Raw genomic sequence first — 11,142 nt, 5'->3', positions numbered from 1 at the left:
ATATAAACACTGTCTTTCTGCTGGTTCATGTGCAGCAAGTGCCAGAAGTCCTAAACGTAAACAAGTTTTGCACAAATTTACAGCAATTCCCTTTCTATGCCAGTGGGGCCTGTGCTTCTGATGTATGTGGGGATATAAAGGGTTCTTTTTCCCACGACTATGCAAACAGGCAACTGGCAGGTCCACAGTGACAAGGACACCCAGACCTCAGATCACTTTGGCCATATTTAGGGCTAGACAGATGGAAGCCATCCCTAGTCCAGCCTCCATATAGTTGCACATGTCTTTAGAGGAAGCTTTCTTAGTGAAATAATCTGTGCATTGTTCAGAAGACTGATTAAAATTGTTTGAAGTCCATTTCAGTAAGTGGGGCTGCTGAAGGTTGTGAAGAGACCTGACTTTGCCCTTTCTATTTTCAGCTGTCCTTTTTGTTGACAGTGTTTGAGTTTGCACATAGTGATGCCTGGTAACATGCCACTACTTCCAGTGCTAGACTTCCATCAAACTGCTCTCTTCTCTTGGAAGCTGTGGTCAATAAATACTGCCATGGTTTGTGGGGTCATGATGGTAGATAGAAACGTGCAGTCAGGCCAAATACTTATTATTCCTTGCCTTGTTGAAATAGAGTGTAAAGAATATTTCTTTCAAACAGTAGACCTTCTTGCTTTCTCTCTTAATAAGGATAGTGATAACAGTATTTTTGATTGCATTGCATTGCATTTTTGATACATTGTTCTTTTTAAGTAAGTATATATATTTTTTCTTAACTTTTTTCCCCAATTTTTTTCAGACTCACTGTTTTAAGTTAACTTAGTGCTTGTGATAGGTGCCAGGTATATCATAGCGGTACTGGAGACTAAAATCCTCTTTTTGCAGAGAACAAGTACACAGGCAGAGGTGCAGCCCTTCCCATACTGCCCTGTCCCTTCATCTCAGCCCAGACCTGGCCAGACCAGTTCTAGCCACAGTCAGGCTGTCCCGCACCTTCATTTTTAGATTTGTCTTCTGAGGTGTCAGCTGTGGTAGTGAATTTTGTGATACAGATGTATATATTTCTCTGAATGTGTATTTGTGTGTGTGCATATACACACACACACATATATATACACTTAGGGAATGCAAGAACCTTAACACTCATCCAATTTAAAACACTGGATCTGTCTGATAATTTTGGTTTAGTGCTATTTGAAGTGTTCCAAAAACCCAAACTCTGTAGCATATTGTCTCTTCCCTGTTTTTTTCATGCTGACCGAAGCTACTCAAATTCAACAAATGCCTTTCTTCTCTATTTCATTTATATGCATGGGCTTAGCTTTTGTTGCAGACTAATTGTTTTCCCCTGTCACTAAGTATTGCTTTCTCCCGTGTCTTTTGTCTCTTGTCTTTTAAAGTATTTCTTCTGTGCCACTTGGCTTCACTCCAGCGTGCAGACAGCAAAGCGCAGTTTTCGGGATTGCTCTCCACAGATTCTCCAGATTGCGGCAGAGATCGTAAAGGCACTTTCCTGGCTGTAGCAGGAACGCTGCCTGTGTAGCAAGGGGAGGAGTACAGGTTACATGGGCAGCGTGTTAGCATACTGCTGTACTCCCTTGGTTAGAGGGAAAACACTGTTGAGGGCAGAAGGTACAGAGAAGGGAATAGAGAATGTTCCTCTCTCTTACAAACATCTTCCTTCCTTCCAGCTACAGTTTGGCATAAGGCTGAAGGTTTCCATATTTAAGTTGATTTCAGGACATATTGTTGCTGCACCTCATCCAGTAACTTCTAAGGTGTAGAGGAAAACAGCGTTTCAGCACATTGCATTCATTTCTGTGACATTTATCTTTCTTCCTGTGCAGGGAACAATAGCCAACTCTCTCACATGTGTCCAGCTACATAAACGAGCTGAGAAGATAGCTGTCATGTTGATGGAAAGGGGACATTTACAAGATGGAGACCACGTGGCTTTGGTTTACCCACCAGGTAAAGAGCTGCTATGTTCAGAATCTTGGTAGTCACAAAAGTTTATCAAGACCCTATAGAACAGTGCTGCACTGGTGTGTTACCAACCTGCAATCCATGTTAATTGGCAAAACACAAAGTATTTGCCTTACATACATTTCTTTGAACTTAATTGAACATATTTAAAATAATTTCTCATTGCTTATGTGCATAGATACTATTTCTTTGGGTTCAGATTAAGATTAACCTGTGTTTTTAAAACCTGTGTCTTATAAGCAGTCAAATTTAATTACTTCTTCTCTTTTAATTTGCTGGAAATACACTATTTTATGAGCACAGAATTCTGTTAAAATCTTCCATCTGCTGAGTGTTCTTAAACTCACGTGTTGAATTCCCTCTGGGAAGTGATGCATTTCATGAGGGAAAAAATGGCAATAACTAGGAAGCAATCCATGGGGTTTTTTAGAGTAGAAATACGATTAATAAATAGCAGATGGTTAAGAAATACCAAATTATAATCTCTATTTTCTCTATAGATTTTTGACCTAGACATCTCTCTATGGCTTGGATTTTCTTCCTTGGACATAAGGGCTTTTAAGTTTATAGAATCATAGAATGATTGGAGTTGGAACGAACCTTAAAGATCATCCAGTTCCAACCCCCTGCCACGGGCAGGGACATCTTCCACTAGACCAGACTAGCTTGTGTTAACTGGTGCCATGTTAGACATTTGCTTGAAATAATTTCTGATTTAGTGCTGCTCTTTTATATTGAGCTTTTCATGTGTATTGGTGAAATAAGCACTCTGATTTAAGGTCTGTATTGCGATAGTTGGTTTGTACGGGCAGCAAGATACTGGTTAAATCTTTACAGACGTAATTTCTCAGCGGTTAATATGGGAAACCCTTTCCACAAAAGAAGACTAGTATTTTCAACTTCAGTTTTTATTTTTTGTATTTCACTTCCCATGAATAAAGCATTTTATTGAAGGAAGAATAACCTACCAGTACTCCAGATCCTTTATAACCCCCATTGTCATCGTATCACAGCCTGTGTACAGCACCAGGGAGCCATCAAACAGCAGTATTCACGGGACCTTTGTGCTGTTGTGGCCTTTTCGGCCTCCTTAGATAGCTGAAGTGTGCTGTCCCCAGTTTGTCACTTGCAGTCAATATTTATATAGAACATCACCTAATTTTATATGAGAAGCAGTATTTTAAAATCATGACTCCCTTTTTAACTGTAAAATTTCACGTAGATAAGTTGAAGCTGCATATCTGAGGTTAAAAATTACATGAGAAAGGCAGTACTTAATGAAACCTCCAGATGTTATTTCTGCAGCTGATAGGAACAGGCATCATCCTACCTCATCCTTTTGCTGGGGTATCCCTCTTCTTATAGACTCTCATTTGTCTATAAATGTAAGTTTAGGAAGATAATTAATCTGTAGAAATCAGTCTTTTTAACAGGTTACTTCCTGATCATAAAAGTGGAATTCACCTAAATGATGGTATCTGGCTGCAGCTTTGTGTGTCGCCTTTGGTTTTTCATGCTCAGAAGAACAGTACAATTGAAAGGAATCAGTGAAGCTGAACAAATACTGACAAGGGTCTGAAAAAGAAGTCTGTTAAAGGGCTTAGTCACTCATTTAACCTTCTGAGTTGAGTTCCAAGTAATATTTATGCTGACATAGGTGTCTGTGATTAAATGATTTGATTTTCAGGGGAGGATTTTTGTTTTGTTCTTCATGCAGGAATAGACCTGATTGCCGCATTTTACGGATGCCTGTATGCAGGCTGTGTGCCAATAACAGTTCGACCTCCACATCCCCAGAACATAGCGACCACGTTACCTACAGTGAAGATGATTGTGGAGGTGAGCAGCCACCTGAAAGTGCACAAGTAGATTAAATGGGCGATGGATTTGCGTAGTCTTTAGGAACGATGACTTAAGTGAGTGGTGGTGTAGGTTGAAGAGTTGTATTCCTTCCAAAGATTCAGGACTTCAATACATTGTAGAGTCAACACTGCCTGATAGCACACAACCTTCTGACTTCTGCTGTCACGTTTTGCTGCAGTTATGCTACTCCTTTCAAAAAATATATTTGAAGTGCTTTCTTGTATTTAGCTCTATGCCAAGAGTGGTAGGATTCCTCACCTGGCAACGCTACACTAATGAGAAAATTCCAAATGGAAAGCTTAGCTTGACCTGATGGTGATTTTTTTTTGCTCAGCTCTGTACATCTAATTGTTCTGCAGTGTGAAGCAATTTCAAAGTTCTGTTGTGAAGATGTCGGTCAGTATTTTGTCTCACCCAGAGAAGCGTTACTCAGACTTCTTCATTCAGTGCTTTCTTTTAGGATTTTGGCTTTATCTAATGTTTAGTCTTTGTTGCACATAAATAACTGCATTGTGCTTGTTATGCGGGGAAGTAAAGTGGTTGCAGAGAGATAGCCTTTTACATCTAGCTGTTCCTGATCTCCTGAATGCAATTCTGAGTCTCTGAAAAACAAGCTGAAGGAAATGTGATTTTAACATTTCTAATTAATGTTGATTTTTTCAAGTAATAAGTACTAGCAATAGTTAAAATTTTTGGCTTTCCTTATGGCATCAGATGCCACAGAGTATCAGTAGAGGTATGAGAAATTGTCCTATTGTCTTCATAGTTCTCATTATTAAATATTTTGGCACACACAGTTCTTAAGCATCAGTTTTTAAAATTATAGAAGTGATGTAAAATGTGTTATTATGTTTTTCCTTTGATGTTTAATAGCCAAACTAGATCTGAGTGGTTTCATGATGAAAATCTAGGACAGATCCAAGCTGACTTGTAATCATTGTCCCTTCAATAGACTAACTTTAAATAAAATGTTGAGATTTATTAGCCATATTAAAGCCAGTTTGAATTAAAAGCCTCTCAGCTCTGTTTTACACAAGATTTTCTTTCATTTTGGAGAGGGATGACCTTGTAGAAATTAAAATACTGAGACTGTTCCTTCATTGCCAATGCAATCATACAAATTTCTTGATGTGATGGGGTCAAAGCCTGCTCTGACATGCTATATGTCTACACAGCACCTTTCAAAGTCAGTAAAAATGACTTCTGAGCTTAATTTGGCCTACAAAATTGTGTTTTGGTGATGAACTGGCAGTAGTAAAATATAACAGAACATTATTGAGCGCCATCTCAAGCAGTTGCTAACCTGGAACTGAGATGTCTTCTTTCTCCTTCCCACCGTCCCTATGTGTTTACCTCCAACTTTCTGTTCTCCAGGCATGGACATTCTGTATTTTAATGAGCCTCCTGATCTTCCAGATAATATAATTCCTGTGAGGGCTAGTAACCACCAACTCTTGAAATCCCTTTTGTTTTATGGCTTCATCATGTCCCAAATCAAGATTTTCATAGATTAAGATTAGATACATAAGAATTACTTTGCCTTGCCATGGCAGTGACATGACTGGATTGAGGGACGCTGCACTGGCTTCATTTGTCTTCACTTTTAACTTGAAATATTTAGAATCTCCATACAGGGAAATCATGGGGATAGAGGAAGTAAATAAAGCTTGGATCAGTGTTTGTATGCACCTAATTTCCTCATGTGCTCCTTAAAGTTGACCTATAAAGTTGACCTCCTTGAGATTACTGTCAGCAGAAGCTGATCTCTTCTGCTCCGTGGTAAAATTTAGTGTACATATGGTTACTGATTTCCTTAGGTTGAATATTGGAAACTCAGTGCCCAATGAAATGTTTCAGATTCCTTAAAGAAAAAAATACTCCTAGCAATATTTGCACAGATTCAGGGAGAAGAAGAATGGTGCTATCTTCTCATTTTTTCTTCTGTACTATCTTCAGTGATTAACAGTGTTCATGTTTGTCTGATTATTTCCTTAAATATATGAATTTTTATAATCACTAAGAAATATTCTTGTAGTTGCTAGCTATGAATTTTAAAAAATAGCAAATCTAAAAGGAGGATACCTTCAGCATGTGTCATCTAAAATTCAGTGCAGATGGTATTTGCAGTAAACTCACCATTTCATCTCTTAGTGCCACTTGCACGATTTCTGGTCTAGACCTACTTTTGCCAATATCAGAATAGTTCCCAGTGGTTTATCACTACCACAGGAATTGGAAAAATATGGCTAACACAAAATTGACTTAAGTTAGTAAAATTGTTCGTAGGAATGTCAGGCTAGGTTTTGGTTTATGTGAAAATACTGTTTATAAATCAAGATATATTACCATCACATAGGAAATGTTTTGGTCACAGTGTTCTGTACTGGCATTCTGGGTTGATAAGTGACATAATGTGTTGGAAAAGTCACATTATCACTATTGAGGTTCCTTTAGTTTCACTACAACACTCTTCTCAAAGTGCATTTTGCATGTGATTTGTAAAACTCAGATGAGACTGTCTGCTTTGTGAGCTGCATTTTTTGTGCATCTTTCCACCTCCTGATTGGAAAACAAGACTAATATACTTGTGTCCTCTTCTGGCAGAAAATAAATCATGGTCTTGCTCATTTTCATGGGAGAATTTATCAGTATCCCATTGCATTATTATTTATTTCTTAAATTCCTAGGTGAGTCGCTCTGCCTGCTTAATGACTACACAATTAATATGTAAATTGTTACGGTCGCGAGAGGCGGCAGCAGCAGTGGATGTCAGAACATGGCCTCCGGTACTGGATACAGGTGAGTACTAAGGCTAGGGGACCTCTGTGTCTTCTTTTATCATCGTATTTGTCAAGCACTCAGAGGTCTATCTGTCATGGGAGTAAGATACACACATTTTCTTTCTCTATTTTCACTAGATGATTTGCCAAAGAAGCGGCCTGCACAGATCTACAAACCTTCTAACCCTGAAACACTTGCTTACCTTGACTTCAGTGTCTCCACAACTTGGCAGGTGGTACATTGCTCCTGATTTGTAACTCCTCTTGATTTTTGGTAACAGAAATTGAATTGCTTTCCCCTTTGCAGTCATTAATTGATTCCGTTAACATTAAATTAGTTCTGCTGTACTCACTACAGTACTGTGTGTGGCGAGTTTAGCCTCTCTCCTCCTCCTCAGATGAAAAATTTCATTCCGACACCCCTGCGGATAGCCCACTAGCTTGTCTGCCTGAAGCATTCTTCAACTGACACTTCTATTATTTCCATTTTATGACGGAAAGGAGACTCAGTCGTCCTTTTTCTACTTGTTCCAGTGCCCATTCATTGTTTCCTCCTTATTGCAACTCAACTGCTAGCCATTGGTTTTCAAAATTCTCCATGCAATTAAGCAAACTGCTGATTTCTCTTCTATATTCACCTGGTACAATACTAGAGTAAGCAGCAAAAAATTCATTGATGGATTTGTTTGACAGGCTCAAGCATCTTGAGCTCTTTAAATCTCTATTCTGTCGTTTTATCTAACCCTTTAGCCACAATTCATCAAAGCTGTTTTATCTACCTGCTAACTTACATATTATCCAGGCAGAGGTAAAATCACTGTCTTACTTTGACCTGTTACTTCCTTACTCCTGTTTGCTGCCTATCCAAGGATTATGATTGCTTCAGCAATCTCTGCTGACATATCACACTTATAGCCTATATTGAATTTCTCATACTCTTTGGCATCATCCATCTATTTTCAGAAGCTGTCAGTATACTTCATAAACAAAAAAAGCATCAGTTTCCCAGATTTCAGACGGAGAATTTGAAGCAGAGAGCAGTGAAGTGACCAGCCCGAGGTTAAATGGCTGAGCTGGCTAATGGTCGCAGATTGGGCACTCCTGGAAGATTCATTTCATCTAACTTTAAATAGCCACAATGCCTGCAGATGTGGACTAGTCATCTAGTCGTTGGGCTCCTCAGGAAAAAACAGAGAGAAACAGGGACTTTTAGGGTGTAATTTCTCTGACTTATCTGAAACACCTATTTTTGAACAGAGTGAATGTCACATAAGTCTTCATTTCTTCTAAAGGGACCCTTAAATGATCATTTCAGATGCAATCATCCATATTAGGTCAGGTCTGAATTTCACCTCATCAGACTTGCAGAATGACTACTAACTGTGCAAAGTCAGTATCCGGACAACTTCGAAGACAGTCAAAGGTAGGGCAAGTCGACCAACCTTTTCTTAATGTGGCTAAAGGGAAATACAGATAAATCTGTCAAGGAATTCTTGATTAGCTTCTGATATCTGGGTCACAAAGCCTACAGATCACTGACTCTGCAGGTTTATGTAGACAGTTACCATCACTAGTGATTAATTAATTATAAAAGGATCATAAGAGGCCACAAGGCTTATATTCATAATTCAATAGTGCTAAATTAAAACGAAAAAAAAGGGCTAAACAACTTAGGTGGCTTCTGAAAAGGTGATAAATGTTTTGCAATCCCTTTGGAAGTGGTAGATTCCACTTATGTTTGCTCTCAACTTTTTCAGTAACTTGCACCCAGTATTATGTAAAAATTCACAGAATAACACCAGTTCTGGCCCTACAGAGTTTAGTTTAATCCTCTGTGAAAAAGTGGTCTTGATTCAGCTAGAGCAGAATTAATCTCTGCAAACTGCAGATGGTCATTGTGTGAATACCTGTTTTGAGCTGGTCCTTGTGTGTCACTTGGAACAGGTCCAGCCTCAGTTACGGCTCTCATTGGCAATGGAGAAAACGTCACTTCTGGAGGCTTATTCCCTTATGCACCTTATGGTCAAATAAATTTTACTTTCCGAGTACCTGTTCCCCTCCATTGACTCTAACAGTATATAAGGCAACAAGCTCTGTATGTGGCAGAGATCAAAGGTTAGAGGAGTTAAATTCTATCCAGGCTATATTTCTAACATGGGTATTTTTCTTGTTATTAACAGAGAGGACAAAGATTAAAAGATGTAATTCTGTTCCCACTGTAGTTAGAACTTCTAAGCCAGGATGGGTGAGTGTGGGAAACATCCTAACACTAGAAGAAAAAAAATCAGAAGAATTTTCTTTTGATCAGGTTTTTTGTTTCTACTTTCTGCTTGTTTTCTGTCGGAGAGTTTTCTTACCAAGATTTTAAGAGCCTGTTTCTCAATTAGGAGCTGGATAACATGAAGACATTTTACAGAACCTCTACTAAGTTTATTGGGGATCTTTATCACTGAATGATTAGGTCTTTACTACTGTTCTCCATGCAAAATCCTCTTCAGTTTAAAAAGCGTGTTGGCATTTTTTATTTATTGTATTAGGAAGCATGTACTTAGAAATATGTTACTGATGATCAACAAAATACATCATTCAGATCCGACAGTCATTCATTCCTGTGTTCTTCCAGAAAGCTTAGCTTGTTATCATTAGCTTTGCATACAGCTTGGAGCACATCTTTAAACCACTCATAGCTTTCTCCCTAAATCACTTCAGACTTATCATTCATTCTGTCTCCCCTCCCCTTTCACGGTTATTTGGATACCCTCTTGAAGGAAAATTATGTTTTCTTAGATATAAATTACATGTGTGTTTACACCGAGCACAAAGTCAATATTTATTTGTTTTCTTTATCCTGTAACTGATTTAAGCACTTGGCGCAGTTGGGGAATGAGCCTTCCGAATGACATAGTTGATCATTTTAATTACTTTGCTGTTGTCTTTCAGATGTCTCATGCAGCCACTAGTGCCTTTTGTCGTTCTATTAAGCTGCAGTGTGAGCTTTATCCCTCCAGAGAAGTCGCTATCTGCTTGGACCCCTACTGTGGACTTGGGTTTGTCCTCTGGTGCCTCTGCAGGTGAGGTTTTTCTTCAACCTTTTGAAATACCATGTCCATTGTACTATAACACAACAAACCAGATGATGTGAGTGATAAAAGGATGGGAAGAACAGAAAATACCTCTGGGAGTGACATAGGCAGTTGGAATTGCTGGAAGCTATATGGAGAGTGCTGTGTGGAGAATATGCTTTGTTTGAGTGGGGCACGGGCATAGGTTATTTCGACTTAGGAGTGCATAGCATCAACATGGCTGCTCATTGACCTCCTGCTGTTTTACTGCTGCCTCTGCAGAGTTTGGCTAGTTTTATTTGATGAAGGCAGCGCTCTACCAATATTACCTTAAGGAATTGGTTTCCTGCTGTCCGCTTTTTCATTCTCTAATCTGAAAGCACGAGTAGATATTGGGGACTTCCTCATTTGTGGGACTTACGGATGTGATTTTTGCAGAGACATTGAAGTGTGTTTACTTGCAGGAGGGTACTTCTATGGCGGTAGCAAAGCTATCAGAAAAAAACATTTCTAGTGAAATGTGAATCAGCTTTTTTGTTAATAAGAAGTTTAGAAATTTAACAATTCTGTCAATCTCTATACTCCAGGGAAATTACAGTTCAGCACTGAAAGCAGTTCTATCGATTTATTTTTTTTTAAAGTTAGCTGGGTTGATGCAGAGGCAAAGGGAAAGAACTATGGGAGTGTTAATGGAGCACATTTTTATGAAGACATCTTAGAGCGACAGTAGTCTGGCATTTTTGTTCCCTCCATAGAAAGTACTTTGGTGTTAACACTACTGCTGTTTTTAGTTGCTAAAATGATTGTAATCCAGGGCAATGAAAATAGACTGGATAAACTTTTTACCAATTTACTAAATATCTGAAGGAAGCATTATTTGATAAAAACTGCAACAATTTGTTTTCAGCAAGTATTGTTTATTTTAAAGTAGGCTATTGGCCTGTTTTTTTCCCTTTTAAAATATTTTTTATTAAATACTAAATGGGCCAATAGTATTATCTTATTCATTCTTGATCAGTCCTTCTTGATTTAAACTATACTTGCCTTAATATTATTTCAGGTTTTACATAGGGATTAGAGATTTCTTTGTTTTGAAAAATAATTTATTTTCAACATCTTATTTCGCCAACACCAAACCAAAAATACTGAGGCTGCAAATAAACTCAGAAAACCTTTCATAAATTTTGAGATTTTAATTAAATCACTGTACTTAAATTAAATTTTTAAAATGTTGATTTTTTTAAGTCAGTTGAATATTTCTTACGTAGACTTATGTGTTCCAGCATGCCCTGATGGGAACACTGTTAGACCTTCACTCTGCTGGGGGCTAAGCCAAATCTGCCACGGTGCATTCTGTGGGACTAGGGAGAGACTGTAGAGCACCATAGGACAGTTCAGCTAAGGAGGGTGCTATTGTATGGGATAATGTTGGGATATGGAGCGTCCAAGAATAACTTCTA

General features: G+C 38.4%; 1 protein-coding gene across 2 annotated transcripts in view; it reads left to right on the top strand.

Moving 5' to 3' along the window:
• DIP2C (DIP2 disco-interacting protein 2 homolog C (Drosophila)) overlaps window positions 1-11,142 on the top strand; it is a 149,197-nt gene that overhangs the window by 91,678 nt on the left and 46,377 nt on the right. For both annotated transcript variants that reach the window (XM_009886781.1, XM_009886779.1), the window contains 6 exons: window positions 1,839-1,962; window positions 3,695-3,816; window positions 6,528-6,639; window positions 6,759-6,853; window positions 8,295-8,309; window positions 9,561-9,691. In XM_009886781.1, coding sequence (XP_009885083.1) covers window positions 1,839-1,962; window positions 3,695-3,816; window positions 6,528-6,639; window positions 6,759-6,853; window positions 8,295-8,309; window positions 9,561-9,691 — 599 coding nt within the window. The remainder of the gene's footprint in view (window positions 1-1,838; window positions 1,963-3,694; window positions 3,817-6,527; window positions 6,640-6,758; window positions 6,854-8,294; window positions 8,310-9,560; window positions 9,692-11,142) is intronic.

Source organism: Charadrius vociferus, unplaced genomic scaffold (genome assembly GCF_000708025.1).
Source record: "Charadrius vociferus isolate BGI_N301 unplaced genomic scaffold, ASM70802v2 scaffold255, whole genome shotgun sequence".
Taxonomy (NCBI): domain Eukaryota; kingdom Metazoa; phylum Chordata; class Aves; order Charadriiformes; family Charadriidae; genus Charadrius; species Charadrius vociferus.
This window is presented reverse-complemented; position numbering and strand designations above follow the sequence as displayed.